Below are 20522 nucleotides of genomic sequence, written 5' to 3' on the forward strand. Positions count from 1 at the left end.
TTCTTTCCTTCTGTGAACACTCAGGCTTCCAACAAACTCCTGACTAATCAGTATTTATTGCCAAACTGGCTTCTTAATATTTCCCTAAGAACCCAAAGACTCTGACAGAGGGCCTCTGCAAGACCTTTAAAAATTGCCTTTTAGGGGCGCCTGGGTGGCTCAGTTGGTTAAGCGACTGACTCTTGGTTTTGGCTCAGGCCATGATCTCAGGGTCATGAGACTGAGCCCTACATTGGGCTCTGCACTGTGCATGGAGCCCAGTTAAGATTCTCTCCCTCTCTCTCCCCACCGTCCCTCTACCCCTACCCCCGCTCTCTAAATAAGTAAAAAGTGCCTTCTAAAATGGCCACTGTCTACTTTACAGCAAAACACTGTACAATGTTATTTTTTAAGGGAAAAAGAGCAAAAAGAGCTCCATAATAAACAGTGCTTTAAAAATAAGAAAAAAAGATGGTTCAGGTCACTTTTTTAAAGTGTAAAAAGTTCAACCAGATTTATTTACCACGAAACAAGTTTTACTAAATTTGTACTGACTGCAACAACAAAACTGAAGGTTTCAAACTATAATCAAATTTCTGTAAAAAACTCATTAATTGGAAATATTTCCTAAGATACTAGCTATGAAGGAAAGATCTGCTACGTAACTGGATAACACAGATCAAAATTTAAGGAAACAATTTATATAAAAGAATTATTTTCAAATACCCTCTAATATTTCAGAAGGAGCTGTTTAGTTATAATTTATATCCTAATTACAAATCATTAAACATTTATCAAAGTTATTGCATAGTACCTGTGTATCAATTCAGGAATACAATGGAAAATAAACTATACTCAATGCAGTTTTTCCTTTTATTTAAGTCAACTTTTCTAGGCTTGACGTATGTGTATATGTGTAGTTCTCAAAGTGTGGTGGCCGTATCAACATCATCAGTGCCACCTGGGAACATACAGAAACAAAACTTCGCAGGCCCCACTCCAGATCTACTGAATGAAGAACTGTGGCAGTGGGGGCCAACAAGCCTCTGAGTGATTCATACTCAGGTTGGGGAATGCATGATGTTTTAAATGTCTCAAACAAATTCACTATTTTAAAGCAAGCCATCTTCTCTTTTTACAGTTTCATAAATTATTCTAGATTGGATTTTTATGCACTGTTTTTGCCTAATGAGAGAGATGGTAAACTTACTATTTATAAAATCAAATGTATTGGCCTTAATAATTCAATAAAAATCACAAACCTGATTCTGTAAACCACGAAGAGGTAGAGTTTGGATTGACTGTTTCAAATCGAACCACCTGGTTGAAGTCTCTCCCTCTACTGACACCAACACAGACTAAAGGGTACTCCTGCTCCGGAACTACCAGCATCTCAAACATTCTAAGTGGACATGGTATAGGAAAATCTATGTGCTAGAGAGAGAGACGAAAATACATTAAACAAAGGAAACCAAAAGCCAAATAATTTCATGAGAACACAATTAAGAATTTTTAGTTTTATGAAAATATAGAAAATAACTGTCTACTAAAAAGACTGCTTCTTGTCACAGAAACTTTGGATATGCAGAAAAATACAAATTATAAAGTATTTGATTTTAGGTTTAGCACCGTAAAATTCTTTAAAGTTAAAGATCACGTAATTTTAGGACATTAGGGCTGGAAGGCAACTTATAAATCACCAGTTCAACCCTCTCTTTTCAGAGGTGGAAACAGAGACCCAGAAATTTAGTGACTGGCTCAGGGTCCCCCAGCCCTTTGTGGCAGAGTCTCCTGCCACCCAATCTGATGCGCTTCAGTTATCCTCCTGTCTTCTTATCCAACCGAGCAAACATGGATAAGACCACTGAAATGCTAATTAGCAAGAAACACTCCTCTTGTGAGTGGACAGAAAAAAACCACAAATAAGAGAAATTTAGCCTTATAGCTCAAGTGACTATTCATGAACTCACAGTTATGATGTAACCAATTTTAATTTTATATAACTTCAGAATTATTTTTATATTGCTACAAAGAGACTAAATAGATTCATATTTTGTAAGTTTAGAAAAATAGACGGAGAACATTAACATCATCAGTAATCAGGAAATTAAACTACGAGAGACTATATACATCCACCTGAAGGACTAAAATGAAATGACTGACAATAACAAGTGTTACCAGGAGAGGAGCAGACAAATGCTCACAAAGTGATGGCAGCATTATACAGTATGGCCACCCTGGTTAACTACATCATCTGTTCCTGCTGAAGATATGCATCCCTTTGGGCCCTGCAATGATGCTCTGGTTATACGTCCCAGAGAGTATGAATATGCACGTGCATAGGAGGCATATGCAAAAATGTTCACAGAAGTATTGTTCAAATAACAAAACTGGAAGTAACCCAAATGCCCATCAACAGCAGATAGATAAAACGATGGACTACTCGGCATATTCACACAATGGGAAATTACAGAGCAATGAAAATGAATGAACTACAGCTATATCCAACAACGACACAAATATGATGTTGCACAAAAGTCAGACATGAATGAATACATACTTTGATTCCACTTACATACTGTTGAAAAATCAGGTAAAATTAATTCTAATGTTGAGGGGTACGTTTATACAGTAAAAATGGAAAGCAAGGGAGCTGACTTGGCAGGGGGTACCATGGGGATTTCTGAGGTGTTAGCAATATTCTTCACAATAAAAGGTTGTTTTCATAAAAATATCGGTCTTATACATACTTTAATAAGTTCAGTGTTAATATATTTATATTTTTGTTGCTCTTACAAATGGGCTGTATTTTCATTTTATTTCCCAAAAGGTTAGCATTACTAGTATTTAACAAAGCTACTGAATTTATTTTTTAATCTGGCAACTGGTAAATTCTAAAGAAAATAAAGTCTGGAGAAAACAAACAGGTGAAATGGGGCTACCATAACTACTATTCTTACAGTGTTAGAAAACCCGATGTGGTCCTTGTGGCTAGAAGGTGAAGCTGTCTGTGCACCTGCTGTTCCTATCCAAATCCCTTCTTCCCTGGGACTGCCAGAGCGCCTCCACCCCATGGGTACAGACACTCCTCATCAACACTCTCCAAACCCCCTCTCTAGAAGCTTTCCCATTACCTGGGGAATAGGCTTTGACTACAATTGGTCAGATTTTTAATATGGCAAAATATTTAAAATAATTCTCTTTGAAATGTGATAAGAGCAATAAAGCAGAAAACAACGCCTCTGCTTAATTATTTTGTCAGCAAGTAAGAAAACCAAGAGATTCTGAATAATTTTATTTAGCTTCTAATACTGTTTTTTAAGTCATTAACAGAAGAGGACTGCCGTCTAAGAGCTCTAAATCCAGCTGCTATTGGTATTGGTCTTTGAGGCCAGTGACTATATCTTACTCATTTTTGTCTAACTAGTTAAAAAACACTGTGCCTGGTTTTTGTAATAAGTACATAGTTGTTTGCTGGCAAGGTCTTTAATTTCTAACTTTTATTTATGATGAAAATGTAGTCTAAATAAAGCAAAAACTCTGTCAGAAATGTCATTAAGAGGAAGGAAGACTATAGAAAGGATAAAAATGTTTTTGAACACATAAGACTGTAGAATAGAAACACCATAAATACTAATCACAATAAAGTCAAATACAGGAACAAAATATCCACAATATCTTGAAGTAGAGAGACAGGGGAAGGAGAGTTGGGTTAAGATTCAGGGTAAGAGCCTACAGAGAGCTCAGGGAGTTTAAGGAAAGTGGGAAGGCACGAAGTCTTGAGGGAGATTGTATTCTAAGTGCAGTATCTTAGAACACTAGCAACAGGCCTCATTAATTAGTCGGGGCCAGGCTCCCCGGGACTAGAGAAGTCGTGGAAAAGAGAAGATGTGGATGGATGATTTTTACGCTTCCCATGTCTCCAAAGTATATATTTTCTCCTGCATGTTCTTCACACCTAAAATTCCTTTAATAGAGAAAAGGGTCTTTCGTTATGTCAGGATAAGTGGTATAACTATCAGGTAACACAACAAATTCATTCATCCTAAGGTTTAATCAGACTGTATCTCTGAACACTGATATAATGAAACTATTTTTCATTCTGATAGAGGTTAGGAATGAAAGGAATAGAGAGGATGTATCTAAAATGGACTAAAGGGGGAAAGGTAGGAAGAAGACAGGGAAGGGCAGGGCTGCAGAAAAATCAAACCATGTACACTTTAGCATTCCCTCTAGGAGAAGGCGTGCTTTTGTCAAATAGGCAAGAACAAAGAGGAGCTAAGAACAAAACAGTTTTTGCCATAAATGGGCTGTATTCAGAAGTTCTGCTTTAGACCGTTTATAAGGCTATTTTTCCCCTTCAACTTTTGGTTTAAACAATTTTTGTTTCAGTGATTTGTGGCAATAGCACCTCAATGGGTTCAAAATTCTTGAAGTTATTTTTCTATTTCTTTAGCCCTACTTAATGTTGAGGTTAATAAATGGTGATATGAAATTAAAAATAGATTCCTTAGTCACTTATAGAAATTTAAATAACAGGAACCCAATGCTTTAAATACCCTAATGCTGGATTATAAAATTTAGGAAGAATCCACTCCAATTATATTGTGACCCCAAGTTCTAGGGAGATCTCAAATGTTCAGGAAATAAGGCTACTTAATTTATATAAAATAGCAAAGAAAACAGCTTTAAAAATTCATTTGGTATCTCCCTGGTGTGAGTGAACCACTTTATTAGTTTTTCCTCCAATTTTAAGTTACAGCTGAGTAATATTAACTACTTTAAAGAATATTCATTAAAGATGCTAGAGAAATGTAGGCACAAAAAACCATCCATGGGAAGGCCTGGGCAAATTAACACGTAGGCATAAAACCCAAAAAAAGTTGTAAGTTCCCTCTCTCTATGGTTATTCCTAGTCCTCTTAGGCCAAATGCCAACCTGTGGGTTGTTTCTCTGCTGTGACGGAGCAGGTCAACCTTCTTAACACCTCCTGTTCGGGACATGAGACTGTATGTGAGAGGCTATTTCTCGCTCCTACTGCCATTTCCTTGAACTATTTCTCTAGTCTCTTTTAAAACTTTTATCTGGCCAACTGACTTCCTTACAATCAGGCAGATTTTCACTACCCTGCCACATAATCCAAAATCATGAAATTAACTTGAAAAGAAATGGGAAAAAAGAAAAAAAAAATGTTTTTGTTTTTTTTTTTGAAAGAACAGGAAAATAGACTTAATGAAGCTTTTATACTAAGAATGACTTAGGTTGCTTTTCATGCTTACCTTAATTAACATAAATTTCTGCATTGGTTCAACCCATTCTAATAAAACAATGCTAGTCTGAAGTGCCCCACATAGGTACTTATGGCCTGTGTAAGGATTTCGCACTGTCAAGGCAAAAAAGTATACATAAGTTATCTTATAATACAAAGTCCTAACAATAGTAGTTGCATGCTCTGAACACAAACAAAAGCTGGCTGCCAGTTCAATTTCTTAATTAGATTGCAGGGTGAAAACACTTTCAGTAAGAGCTGGAAACTCTGCCATCACGTGCAGGATTTTTGTCTTATGCACAAATGAAACTGGTGGTTGTTATGGGGTCTGGCGGTGGAAAGAAGGATTTTAGGCCTCACGGTAGCAGGGAGATTAGGTGAGGCAGCAAGATCCCAAAGGAAGGGTCCTAAGTAGATCTGGGAGAAGTTGCCAAATGGACAGACTATAGCACATTTAGGGACAGGTGACTAAGGGTGCTTTTGGTAGTAATGTTCAGAGGCAGTGATGCTTTGGTTCTAGCAACATGAAGACATTATTAATCAAATCTCAAAATATAGGTTTACAAGTTATAAAGCCTCAGAGGTTTTAAAGGGAAGGAAAGGAAACTTTTTTGCTTTTGCTATATGCAAATAAAACAGCTGGTTGTGATGGGGGTGGAAGAGGAATTTAGATCGTGGTGTGTGAACAGGGAGACTATAACTTTCACTTCACAGGCATAAGGTTTCACATATTAAAGGCATGAAAATATATGCTGAATGAGTAAATGCAGTCTCATAAGCCATTACTGAGCAGCATGTGAATGAAAAGGAACAGGCCCCCTGGAGAACAGGGTATGATAGAGTGCTGTAATAAAAAGTCATCCTACTTTCTCCATTTATTCAGTCAATAAATTATTTGCAAAACAACTGTTATGTGCAAGGTACTATATTAGGTTTAGTTTACATGGAGACTGAATGGCCAAGACATTTGTTTTACTTAAGGGGGAAAAATAAACTATTACTGGCAGAATGCCCTGGAGAAGTACTGTTTTATACTAAATTTAAAAATGAGCCTCATAGAGTTTTCTTATCTACTCTGCAAAGCAGGAGAGCTACGTGTTATGGAACGGTTTACTTACCAACACAACATTTCTGACACCACTTGGTTTCAGGGATTTTTGCTGATACAGCAAATTTCCTAAATGTAAATGAAAATGAATATATAATACATGTAGGTGAAGTTAGTATATGATAATGGTATCATTACAGATCAGTGGAGAAAGGATGAGTTGTTAAACCTACTAGGTCATCTATTAAAAATAAGAATACATTTGATCCGCTTCTCATCCCTCCTCCAATCAATTCCAAATAGACTAAGGATTTATCAAAGTATGGCAAAACAAGACTATAAAATATTTAGAATAGACTTTGGGATTTCTTTAAAAAATGCAAAAAGAACAAATTATACAGGAAAATATTAATAAACTTTGATACTTTTTCACGGATGGATCCCTACCACCTTAAACTACAGGTGGTAATTTGTTGAATGAATTTGTTGAATATATTATTAATAACTTTGGTTTACCAAAAGATACCACTAAGAAAGTAAAAAGATAAGCCATAAACTGAGGAAAGATATTTTTAGCACATATAACAAATTTAAGCTATGTAAAATGTTGTCTTACCACTAAAACAATTTTTAAGAACTTTTTTTAGACATTTTTATTTCTCTACTCAGGAAGAATGGGATATAGATTTTTCTGGCAAAAGTCCTTTAGGGATTCTGCAAACATCTGATTCAAACTTAATATGTAAAAATCCATTTAAAATTATTTTTTAAAACTAAAATTTAAAAAATACACATAAACTCAAATGTCTTTTATAATGAAAGTTGACAAAACAGACTGTTAGTGCAAGGTTGTGCAAACGTCAAATTATACTTTTCCATTTCTGTACACATATTTAAACTTCTTTTACATGTATAAATGTGCCACAGATTAGATGTCATTGCTCTGCACGTCTTAAAAAAAAAAAAGAGTTGTGTCTTGCTGGTAATAAAACAGTAAAGCCTGCATGTGATGCTCAATACCATTCCAAACAAGCTCAGAATAACCTTTTTTTAAAAAATTATTTATTTATTTGAGGGAGAGTGGGAGAGAGAGAGAACATGAGCAGGGGGGAGGAGCAGAGGGAGAGGCAAACTCCCTGCTGAGCAGGGGGTCCGATGCGGGACTCGATCCCAGGACCCTGGGATCATGACCTGAGCCGAAGGCAGACGCTTAACCATCTGAGCCACCCAGGCGCCCAAGCTCAGAATAATCTTGATGGATGTTCCTGTCACTGTACAATTGGAAAGTGAGTAATAACCAAACATATAATGCTGAGGTATTGTAATTTTAGCTTTTAATATGTTTTATATGCTGATGTTTATATTTGTAAAAATCTTTAATAACTATTGCTAACATTTACTAGTAAGACCATACTGTTTGCCATGAATTTCACATGTTCTATGTCAGTCCCTCTGATAATGCCATGAGATAGGTCATAGCACAGAAATCTGAGGGTTAGATTTAATAATTTCCTTAAGGCCATACAGTTAGCAATTCTAGGAAGAAAGAATTCTAATCTAGTGTCTTAGTCTAACTGTAGTGTTCATAGTGATTCAACTTTGAAAAAAAAATCTACTTCTCTTTTATGATTCTGGATCAGTTTCACTAAAAAGTATTCTGAGCTTGCAAGAGAAGCTGTTAAAATTTGTTACCACTTGTAAGTACATTATCTACATGAATTAGAATTTTGTTAATATTATGGTACCTAAACAATGACACAGAAATTCGCCAGATATTGAGGCACTAAATGACAATGATGATCTAGAATACCTTGATTTCAAACTCTGGGTTAAAGCACCTATTGTTTCCCTCACCTACGTTCATACTGGGAAGAGTTTTACGTTCCAATTCATGCATTACATTAATATTTATAAAAATCCCCTTTCATATACAGTGAAATTTCATACAGCTCAAAACAAAACAAAAATTCCCCACACCTTTAAATTAAGTAAACTGCTTGAACCAAAGTGCTTTTTATTTTTTTTTTTTAAAGATTTTATTTATTTATTTATTTGAGAGAGAGAGAGAGAGAAACAGCATGAGAGGGGATAGGGTCAGAGGGAGAAGCAGGCTCCCTGCTGAGCCGGGAGCCCGATGTGGGACTCGATCTCAGGACTCTGGGATCATGACCTGAGCCGAAGGCAGTCGCTTAACCAACTGAGCCACCCAGGCGCCCCCAAAGTGCTTTTTAGAGTTTAAGAAAACCTCAATCAATTTCCACTGCAACAAGCTTAATGTTCCCGGTCCACACTTGTGAACTTGTCCCCTGGGTCCCAAGGTTACTTAGGGGTCAATCTACTGAATCTGACAAAACCCAGGAGGATTAACTGACTGCAAGGTTCTGAAAGATTGTAAAGAATACTACACAGTCAATATGAGATGAACTACTAAGTACAGCAGAGGGTTAACAATAATGAAACTACTCAAAACAGTTGTGAGCAGCACACTGAAATGTTATGAAAGTTTAGAACTTCCTACAGTGATCTATATAGATTTACCTTACTTTTAGTTATGATTTTACAATAAGTAAGTAAAATTTATCTGCCAGCACCCAGTTAACTAGAATCTTAAGTGAACCAACATTCTCAATGTAATTAATGTAAGATATTTTAGGGTACATTTCAAACACAGTTCAATTTACCATGCCTAACAATGACGACAACAGATCTACTTATTAAGAGCCTATTAGGTGCCAGAAACAATGGTGGATACTATACATACATAATTTATCATTTTAAAAACAACTTTACAAGATAGGTATATTGGTTCCATTTTTTAGATGAGAGGTTGTGTAATTTATTCAAGGTTCCAAACCCAGTAAGTGAACAAGGCAGGATTTAAATTCAAGTTTACCTAGATTCCAAAGGTTATGCTTTACTAAAGAAGCTTTACAGTTCAATACAATGAGTACCTAGATTTATAATGAGAACCACGGTACATTACAAGATGCTCAAAGGAAGTTTCATTTGTGCTCACTTTACAGTAGAACTGGTACTAATACACATACAAAATCTTATCATGCAAAAAAGGTTCTCAGATTTCCTGCCAGTAAATAAGAGAATTAAGAGCAGATTTTATAATAACTGACTTCTTGATAACAAAACTGAAGAAAGTGGGAAGGACCCAATGGTGAGTGCTACTAACACTGAAGACTGACTATAACAAAGTTACGTGAAATAACAGCCCAGACAGAGGTAAAGTACTCTTAGGGGTAACATCTTCCTCTATGGAAATTCCTTAAAGGAAGAGGTAATACGTTATTCAGTTTTGTCTCATGTATATACTAGGAAACTTTCTGCGCATCTGGTATATTCAGTATAATTTGAAGAATTGAACACAGCTACAAATAGGCTCAAATGAGCTACAAATGTCTCTATTCTGACAAAATGATATAAAAATAAGTGAATACATTAAAATTTATGTGCTTTACATTCCTTGGAGGGCTCTTGTACCTTACATATATTATTTTTTTTAGAGATTTTATTTATTTGACAGAGAAAGAGAGCACGAGCAGGGGGAGGGGCAAAGGAAGAGGGAGAAGCAAGCTTCCCATGAGCAGGGAGCCTAACGTGGGCCTCAATCCCAGGACCCTACGATCATGACCTTAGCTGAAGGCAGACGCTTAACCGACTGAACCATCCAGGCGCCCCCCCTTACATATATTTTTAAAGCTTGGTAGTCAGTTTCCATGGCCAGAGGAATTTAGGATTATCAAGTTAGGCAGCTAGATGGAGATGTGCTATGTAAGAAGACAGAAAATCAACAGCACCAAGTGGCAGCTGGGAGAAAAAGAGGGACAGATAAACTCTATGTGAAGAGAGAAACTCCCTGACCCCATTCTTGGGGCTGGTAATAGCTAACTCCAATTGTAGATATTATAATGTAGGTATAATAAATCAAGCTCATAGTTGCAACTCTGAGTCATCATGAAAAGGTCCAGTTAAACTCAATGTAATCTATTTTATGAAGACAAAAAAGCATGTAGTATAATTTTTAAATGATTTTCATCAAAAAGGTTAATTTTTGAAGTCTTGCACAATGGGGCAAATTTTAGCTCTACTGTGAACTCAGCAACTGAGAACAGCAGCTTTTCAAGGTACTTGAAAGCTAAGGTTGTACGTTAGTTGCTCTACAACTGATGGTAAAGGAGGAATGGCTATAGTACAATGTCGTCGTAAAATACAATTTAGACTCAGAAGACCTTTTGGTCGACAAATGAGGTGCAATATAATAATAACCAAAGGAAGAGAGAGTATAATGAAAAACTCCTCAAAGTAGAAAAACAAAACCCCTCAATTCCTAAGTAATTATCTTCTAATGTAAAAACCTTGATTTAATAAATCATTTTGATTTTCTAAGTTTAGAAACTACCTTGAAAAAAATTCACTTTATTCAAATTAACACAAATATGTGGGAAGCACTATATGTGATGAAAAATTACTAGCAAATCATAGAAAAAAATGAGTTTTAACCTTGAAGAAAATACGAATCAGTTTTAAAATTCCAGAGGCGCCTTCAGTTCTTGTGAAAATATATTACCTCTCACAATTTTTTCATTACATATGATTTCTACTAACCCAAACTGAGTGTTTTTTTCAATTTCTGTAGTATAACTATTATTTAGAATTAACTAACATATTACCTCTGAGGATGAAACGTAAGTAAATGTACAGTTACCTCGGTAGTATCCTGTCAGGGAGTTTGTGTGCTGGAATGGCCACAGGTAACTTCTGCATTTGTCTTGCATAATCAAAAAGCCCTGGTAAATTATGGGAATAAAGCTGAGAAGCTTTACCTGTAAAGAAAAATAACCATGATATAAAAGCTAATAACATAAATAGGAACAATTGTAAGATAGGTAAAAACTAAAAGACTTACCAGATATTGATAGTAAGCAATTGTTCATTACATATAACCATGTACACCTTCGGGGGAACAGCTGGTTTAAAAAAAAAAAGTGCAAAGTTTACAAAAGGTAACAGATAAAATAGTAACATAAATATGTACATAATTACCACGCAAGCTGTCTTATCAGCTAGTTCTTAAAAAAGAAACTTATTTTTAATAGACATTCATTTTAGAAGACATTTAAAACAAGATGATACATATACACATATATTTCTATGGGAGAAAAATAAGTAAATTAGTAATGTAATTTCATTACCTAAGTCTCAACATGATATGATTAGTTTGAGTCTCCCTTATGGTTAAGAACTATAATAATCCCAAACTGCAAGGGGAGAAAGGCCATTTTCAAACAATTTCTATTCCTTTATTTTGGTTCTGGGGTTAAATAATTAACTTTTCTGTGTACTTCTCCAAATACATTTGTATCTAGGCATATGAACATGCATGGCTTCTGGAACAGAAGAGAGAAAAAAGGATCATGGTTCAGTGGAACACAGGGTATGGAGGTATTTCCTCCAAACACTAGGTATGGAGGAAAAAAAGGCTGAGGGAATATGATGAAAATGTACAAATAATTAAAAATATAGATAAGGAATTCATTTCTGAAATATAGTCCATAAGAACGGAGAGGCACCTCTGGAAGTTTGAAAGTGGTTAGTATTTAGGGCAAAGAAAAGGGAATCCATGGAACATGGTCCATATACTTCGAAGGAAAAACATAACTGCTCTCATAAATACATTTTATTATGAAGCCCAGTGGTTCTCAAAGCCCAGTGGTTCTCATCCACATCAGCATTATTAGCATCACGGGGGCATTTGTTAGAAATTCTTGGATTTCACCCCAGACTTACTGAAGTAGACGTTCTGAAAGGGGGCCCAGCAGTTTAGGTTTTAAGCAGCCCTCCAGGTGATTCTGATGCATACTGAAGTCTGAGAGCCACTGATGAATGTAATTAAGCATTCTCATTTAACAAGCCCAAGTGCTGGGTTTGCTCTGGCAGCTCCTACTCAGTTACTCCAAACTAGACTGGAATGTGGGCCGGAACAGAGAGAACGAAGGGACGAATGACACTACCAAGGCCTCTAAGGGCTTTACTTTATTAAAGCACAAAGTCACAACGATGGCCCTGAATAACTAAAGGAGAAAAAGGTAATAACAAAAGGGAAAGAAACTAAGTAAAACCTACTTTACAGAAAACCTGATTGTTTATTTGCAAAATATACTCCCATAAAGTATCTAATTTCTCCAAACAAATAAAACATGGCTATATAGTTTTAAAAAGATTGAAACAGAGTTGACATACAATATTAATTTCAGGTGCACAGAATAGTGATTTGACAATTCTATACCTTATCCAACACTAACCACGGTTTAAGTGTAGTCACCATCTGTCTCCACACAATGTTATTACAATATTATTGACTATGTTCTCGATGCTGTATTTTTGCCATAGTTTTTAACTTTGAAAAATGTGCCTATAGCTGTGTCTCAGACCGAAAGGACATAAACATTTCCTATTTTATGCCTGTCATAAAAATTCACAACAGAATTAGGAATTCATTGGCTATACTGAGAAAATTAGGCAGAAAGAGGGGCAATGACTTATTATAAGCCATATAGCAGTATATTATCAAAGTAGCAAAAAACTGATTTTTATTTAATACTCTTGAACTGGGTTTATCTTCATAAAAAAACTTAAGAAGTATTCCTCTAGTATTAAATCTATGGCTTACTGTGAGATGATATATTTGTAAATGTGAGTTAGCTTGTTTAATACAAGCATACACAAAGTATCTGGGCAAGACACAAACTCCTCGCATAACAAATTATCAACACGGACAATGAAAAAGCATTTAAGCAAAGTTTTATTAAGTGGATTTCACACTGGATTTTTGTTTTTAACCACATTTAATAAAACCCTAAAGCTTTTCTAGATTTCTAATGTCTATTTCCTTTAGCAAAGTAGGCTCTGGGTGAAATAATCCATTTAATGAAAGTAGACAGTAGTTAAGAGCAGGTTCTGCAGTTTGCATAGACTCAGATACCTGCTTTCTCAGTGACTGTGACTTTGGATAATGTGATCTCTGCGAGTCAGTGTTCTTATTTGTAAACTGGAGCACCTATGCCTAACAGAGTTGCTGTGGCGATTAAACAAGAAAAGGGCATGGAAGACTGGCACACGTGGAGCACTCAGTGAATGTTAGCTATAAATAATAAAAGCAGATAAAAAATTTAAAATCAGGACCCTGTTTGGTGTCATTTCCTCTCCTTCCAGCATCTTCCCCTATCTAGCAGACTCATGCCACCTGGTCTCTTTCCCCTAGAGGACAGAGAAAATCCACCTAATAATTTCATAGCAAGATGAAAAAAACTCAGGATCTCACATATTCTCATTCCCTACTCTCAAAGGCTTTGTATTCGAGGGAAAAGGTTTCACTTTGTAGGACATGTGTAGCTCAGAATATATTAATCAAACAGTGTAGTTTCCAATGCTGAAGCATCTCAGGAGGGGACTTCCTGAAGACTGGGACCAGGTAAGGTCGGTGGGCACCTTCACTTAACAGTCCCTTGAATTAGGTGGATAAATGCTTACCCCACCAATGCATGAAGTTGGTCTTGTTCTTATAATTAATATTGTTACCTGTAAGGTGATTTCTACTTTTTTTAAAGATTTTATTTATTTATTTGACAGAGATAGAGAGAGGGAAAGCACAAGCAGGGGGAGCGGCAGAGTGACAGGGAGGAGCAAGCTCCCCGCTGAGGAAAGAGCCTGACGCAGAGTTCGATCCCAGGACCCTGGGATCATGACCTGAGCTGAAGGCAGCCGCTTGGTTAACCAACTGAGCTACTCAGGCGCCTCTCAGGTGATTTTTAGATATCTCATTATATCCAAAAAAAATCACTACCTTTGAGTTATTTACTAATTACTATAAATAACAAGACCCTTTTCATTTTTCTCTAGTTTCTAGTATTTTTCAGCCATGTCACTATATACCACTTCCAGATTGAAAGATTTAAAGTATATCATACAGTTTTGGATCTTGTTGGAAAATCTAATTAAAAAATGCTACAATGAGGGGCGCCTGGGTGGCTCAGATGGTTAAGCACCTGCCCTTGGCTCAGGTCATGATCCCGGGGTCCGGGATCAAGCCCCACATCGGGCTCCTGGCTCAGCGGGGAGCCTGCTTCTCCCTCTCCCTCTGCCTCTCTCCCTGCTCATGCCCTCTTTATCTCTGTCAAATGAATAAATTAAAAAAAAAACTTAAAAAAAATGCTGCAATGAGAAAAGATGGAAATGTTTGGTTATGAAGAAAATACCATTACTTACAGATTTTTTTCTCTTCATTGTATTTGTAATCAATTTATATTGATAATGGACAGTTATACATCCCACAGGCACCCAAAACTCAATGTGACCAAACTGCATGCAGTATCATGCCCTTCAAATTTACTTCCCCTTCTGTATACGATACCCTGACAGGTGGTACTGTCATTCACTCTAGCTGGAGACCTGGAGTCAACCTAGACTTTTCCTGAGCCTCCATGTTGAAGAGGTCATTTAATATGGCCAATTCTAGCTCTTTAATCTTTCTCTAGGTCTGGTGTTTCTCTACAGGAGCCATACAAGTGGGAAAGGAAGTGTGGTGAAGTAGTTAAGGACACGGACTCTGGAGCCAGCTGGCTGGGTTCATATCCCACCCAGTTCAGCTACTTAATAGTTGTGGGATCTCTGAAAAGTTACTAATCCTTTCTGTGCCTCAGATTTATCATCGGAAATGCAATCCATGATGGTATCTGTCTTTGAGAGTTGTTGTGAAGATTAAGTAAGTTAATTATGTAAAGCATCTAAAAATAGTGTCTGGCAGGGGGGCCTGGGTGCCTCAGTCCGTTGGGCGTCTGACTCTTGATTTCAGCTCAGGCCATGATCTCATGGGTCATGGGACTGAGCCCCGCTAATAGGGGAGTCTGCTTGAGATTCTTTCCCTCTGCCCCTCCCCTCTCTCTCTTTTTCTCTCTGGAATAAATAAATAAATCTTTTAAAAAAGTTTAAAAACAGTATTCGGCACACAGTAAGTTTTATATAGGTATTAGCTTCTAACACCATCATCATTTTCCAGGTTGTTTAGCATTGCTGGCCCCTGGGTACTAAAGCCAAAAGCTTCCCCCAGTCACTGGGACAATAACAAATGGTCCCCATACAATCCCAAACCCCACTTCTTCCTTTCTGTCTTCTCCACTTCTGCCCTGACTCAACACTTCTTCACCCTTTGACCAACATCTCTCCTGCCATCTCTCACCACACTGCAAACAGATAGTTCTAAAACATGGACCTGGTCATCAGCATGGTACACGAAGCGTGGGGTTTTGGCAGCTGCCTTCCCCACCCACCTCCATTTACTGTTACTATTCTGCACTCGTTCTGTACTCCAGTCAGAATGTCTGTTCGTGATTCCCCATCCTTGCCATGCCGATTCACAATTCCGTGCCCTCATATTCACCCTCTGTCTGTCTGGGAAACTTCTACTCATTGCCACGAATGGTGTCTTTTCACCTGCCACAGGCGGTGCTAGTGACCTGCACTCTGTGGCCTCGACCTCGTGCTTGCTCCTAGCGCGACAGCTGAGTGTTGCAGGGACTGCTATGTCTCCTTCTTTGTTAGATCACGAGGTCCTGCAGGGCAAGAACTGGTCCTGTGAATGTGTCCTGAGGACCGACAAATACAACATGCTCTATGACGCTCTTACAGATAAAAGAGGCAGAAAATCCTAGAACTGAAACATTTCTTGTCTAATATCTATATATAACTTTAAAAAACGGAAAATACAAAGTAACACACCTGTTCCATTGATGTTTCATGAAGTTCATTAAGATTCAAAGTATAAATCCCTTCTTCAGCACCAAATATCAAGTACTGATCTGAAATGACAAAAGTAATTCACCGGTTTTGATATGTAAAATACTATCATCAAAAAGGATTTATACAGAAATTAAGTAAATATGTATTTTTTTTTTTAAAGATTATTTATTTATTTATTTGTGAGAGAGAATGAGAGACAGAGAGCACGAGAGGGAGGAGGGTCAGAGGGAGAAGCAGACTCCCCGCTGAGCAGGGAGCCCGATGCGGGACTCGATCCCGGGACTCCAGGATCATGACCCGAGCCGAAGACAGTCGCTTAACCGACTGAGCCACCCAGGTGCCCGTAAATATGTATTAACATGAAGAATTATTGTGATTGATAAGCAGTAAATATATTTTATTTTATTTTTATTTTTTTTTATTTTTTTTTTTTTTAAAGATTTTATTTATTTGAGAGAGAGAGAGAATGAGAGAGAGCAAGCATATGAGAGGGGGGAGGGTCCGAGGGAGAAGCAGACTCCCTGACGAGCAGGGAGCCCGATGCGGGACTCGATCCCGGGACTCCAGGATCATGACCTGAGCCGAAGGCAGTCGCTTAACCAACTGAGCCACCCAGGCGCCCCAGCAGTAAATATATTTTAATACAAATTAAGTGGCTAAACACTCTACCTTAATGAACTGAGCTATATGTAAATGCCAGCCTCAAAGTAGAGAGGAAAACTTTTATGTAAAAAGAGGTTTTGAAGTCTGGAATGATAGGGTTCCTCGCTCATCAGAAGGTGCTGAGGACTGGCAGAGAATCTGTAGCTTCTTTTCTAAAATTCCTTTAAGAGAGGATCATGTACAATTGATGTATAAAATATAAATAAAGAAGAACTGATACAGATTTAAAATATTTTTGCAGATGGGCTACCATTATAAGCAGCAACATCAAAACACCAGGATCTAAAAAAAACGCCAAAAAACAAAAAAACAAAACAAAACAAAAAACCCCAGGATCTGGCTACTGCCTATTCAGAAAGTTAACTAAAACTTGGATACCTGCTAGGGTACTCAATATCTGCTAGAAGATGGTAGTTTAGCCACGGTCCTGTCTGATCTGCTTTTGATAATAAAAAACAACAGGTAAAGAACTTCTCCAGACTGAACTGAAGTATGCTGAGAACAACTTAGAATGCTGAGAGCATTCCTAGACTGCCCAGTATTTAGGATTAGTGCTGGCAGATTAAAGGCATAAGCTTTGTGGTCTGACAATACAACTGAGCTGGGTTCCAAGTGCAGCTCTACCCCTGACTGGTGATGAAACAATGAACCTCTCTGAATGTCATTCTCCCTACTTGTGAAATACAAGTTCCTCCACCTCGGATTTTTAAAAGATTTAGTAAGAAGATGTGAGGGCATGTATTCATGTAGATCTTACATATACAGATACTAAGATACATAGTGAGAGAATGCTGGTGGTCTTTAGTCAGTGACTAACGACAACGATTCTTATTATGATCCCCTTTAAGGTGGAGAGGTCCTTTTAAGTGTTCACTACACCCTGGACCCTTGGCAGTTAAACTCCTTTAACAACAGCTGTGCCTAAAGCACAAAGATACTGAATGTGAGCTACAGAAAAAAACCTTTTCTGGGGGAGATTAGGGTGGCAGAGAGTATAAGGTTTCACTCTATTGATAGGGGGACCATACAGTGAAATTTTAGTGTTACAGGTCACCTCTAACACTGCTAGTAACACAGAGAAACATATTTACCTTAAATAATTTTTAAAAATTATAACAAAAAATTTTTCAGAAAGGTATTCAGAACATGAAGAAAACTGAATGCTTTCATGGCCTCAAGTTAAAAAACAATTAGATAACAGATAAAAACAAATAGTACTACCTCTTGTATCTGGGTTTATCCATGATGTTGCACAGTGAATTTTTAAGGGACATCCATTAAAAACCTTCGAAAAACATGCACCCATCTGGAAAAACAAAGAATAACCAAATAATACAATATTCCCTGATAAGAAGCAAATCATAACCTCTATAAAGGTGAAAAGTTTCTTATTTCATGACCTAAAATGTTTAATGTTAATCATTAAATTTAATATTACAACATGAAAAAGGCATAGTTGATTACAAATTCATATTATGTACTTCAAAACATGGTCTGTACCCATTTAAAAAAAAAAATAAGCAATGTGCTTATTCTCCCTGGATGGTCAATAAAAAGCTTTATTTCTTTATGTTAATATTTATCAAGCCCATTTACAAGTCTTTCATATAATAAATACCTTATAAGGAAATATAGTATCATTCATTTGAACTTTTTTTTGGATCTTCGAAGAGTAAAATGTTAATTTTGAAACTGTTGTTCAGATTAGAAGAAATACAAGAAAGCTTATTCATTTAATCACTTTTTCTACTAACAACTTGCGGGGAAAAGAATACAAAAATATTTGGTGAGAAGAGCAGTGCATCATTTTATAGCTGGAATATTTTCTTCACAAATATGGAGACAATAGCTGGGGACAGAGTGCATTACTATAGTTGATTATAAGGGATTAAAAATATTAACATAAAAAAATAAAATCATAAACCTTAAGATTTCCTTTTTCGTCGAAGAAACCTACCAACCAACATTTTTAAGATTTTAGTACCAAAAAACAACAACAACCTGGCAATACCATCAGGTGGTAGGAGACCAATAAAAAATGTTTTTATGGTGTAGGGCAGAAATTGTATCATTTAACTAATTCCAATAATTATTCTTCAAGATCACTGCCAAAATTTCGTATGTGGAGGTGCTACCTAATTCCTAAAAATCCAAATGACAAAATGAGGTGCCGAACAATCAAACCAACCCCAACCATAAGCTAGCTGGACAGCTGATCGTACCGGGCTTCGCACTGCAGCCAAACAGGAAATCGTGTCCGGCTGTTTAAGTGTCTCTGCTGGACTTGGGAGCCCTTTACTCTCAAAACTTTCATTTTGTAAGACAAGGTATATTTAGATCTTTATACTAATTACAAAGTGGAGTAAGAAACTAAAAGGGCTAAGAAGAAGAGTCAAGAGGTTACAGACTAGAAACGCAGCGGATACCTTCTAAATTAGCGTCAAACTATGTTTTAGGTTACAGGTTTGCAGCGGTGAAAATGCAGTTCTATCTATACTGATGCAACTCAATTACACTGAGCTAATATAATTTTATAATATAATAATATAATTTTAATCCTAAGGTAGCATGGTCTAATAAAAAAAACAAAAAAACCAGGACAGAGTGAAAAAAACCAGAACATAGGAGTGTTATCTAGGAACTGGGTGGAGTTCTGTGATCTTGCAAAGATTCTGGGGTCTCAGTTTTACTCATGGTCAAAATAGAGTTTGGGCCAGATGGTCCTTTAATGCTCCTTCTAGTTCTAAACTTCTGTTTTTGATAATTGAAAACGCTAGGAAAAAAATCTGTCATATCTACATTTTGTACTTCCTATTGTATCCATGTGCCCTATCCACATTTCTTCAAAAATATCTACAAAGAAGATATTAACAAATTTTGGAATAAAGGAGTTTTAAAATGTATAATTTACCATAATTTTATTTTGTAAAGCTACTTTTCAGATGTAACAATATTTAAATTAGTAATCTTATAGATTTTTTTATTAATAAAGGAGATTCTTTTCTTTTTTTTTTTTCAAGATTTTATTTATTTATTTGACAGAGAGAGACAAAGTGAGAGAAGGAACACAAGCAGGGGAATGCGAGAGGGAGAAGCAAGCTTCCCGCTGAGCAGGGAAGCCTGATGTAGGGCTGGATCCCAGGACCCCCGGATCATGACCTATGCCAAAGGCAGACACTTAACAACTGAGCCACCCAGGCGCCCCGAGGAGATTCTTTCAAACAGGTAAAAAATCTAACCAAAGATACACAGTCAAGCAATTATCTTTCATTGTATTTAGCTTGAAAACAACCTATTTGATATTTATACTTACATGCACTTTAGGTGTTGGGGGTAGACCATTACTAATAGGCTTCTAGAAAAAGAATACATGCATGAATACATTTCTTTTGTTGCTATTTGGTATAACAATACTGTATTTCAAACACATGTATCAAAATAAAATACATGAATACTTTCTTTTTGTAAAACGAAACAATACAGATAAGGCTGAAGTTCCCAATAACCCTTCTATAGTACACTTATTCCTGGTACCTGCCCCTCAAAAAAACTGGTTTAGTGTATACCCTTCCAAGCCTTTTTTCTAGACAACTGTATGTACTCATGTATTTGTGTATATTTCCATACCTCTTTTGTGTGTGTGTGTATATATATGTGTGTGTGTGTGTATATATATGATTCCCTACAGAAAACACTGTTTGTGTGTGTGTTTATAACATAAATAGTTATGCACTGTTTTACCAACCTCTTCTTTGC

General features: G+C 36.7%; 1 protein-coding gene across 2 annotated transcripts in view; it reads right to left on the reverse strand.

The window, feature by feature from the left end:
* The window catches only part of MAP4K3 (mitogen-activated protein kinase kinase kinase kinase 3), a 187134-nt gene that overhangs the window by 10979 nt on the left and 155633 nt on the right, over positions 1–20522 (reverse strand). For both annotated transcript variants that reach the window (XM_021697774.1, XM_021697772.1), the window contains 8 exons: positions 20080–20121; positions 17988–18072; positions 16083–16162; positions 11215–11275; positions 11014–11131; positions 6367–6425; positions 5259–5362; positions 1242–1413 (listed from right to left, as the gene is read on the reverse strand). In XM_021697774.1, coding sequence (XP_021553449.1) covers positions 1242–1413; positions 5259–5362; positions 6367–6425; positions 11014–11131; positions 11215–11275; positions 16083–16162; positions 17988–18072; positions 20080–20121 — 721 coding nt within the window. The remainder of the gene's footprint in view (positions 1–1241; positions 1414–5258; positions 5363–6366; positions 6426–11013; positions 11132–11214; positions 11276–16082; positions 16163–17987; positions 18073–20079; positions 20122–20522) is intronic.

Source organism: Neomonachus schauinslandi, chromosome 10 (genome assembly GCF_002201575.2).
Source record: "Neomonachus schauinslandi chromosome 10, ASM220157v2, whole genome shotgun sequence".
In the NCBI taxonomy this organism is placed as follows: Eukaryota; Metazoa; Chordata; class Mammalia; order Carnivora; family Phocidae; genus Neomonachus; species Neomonachus schauinslandi.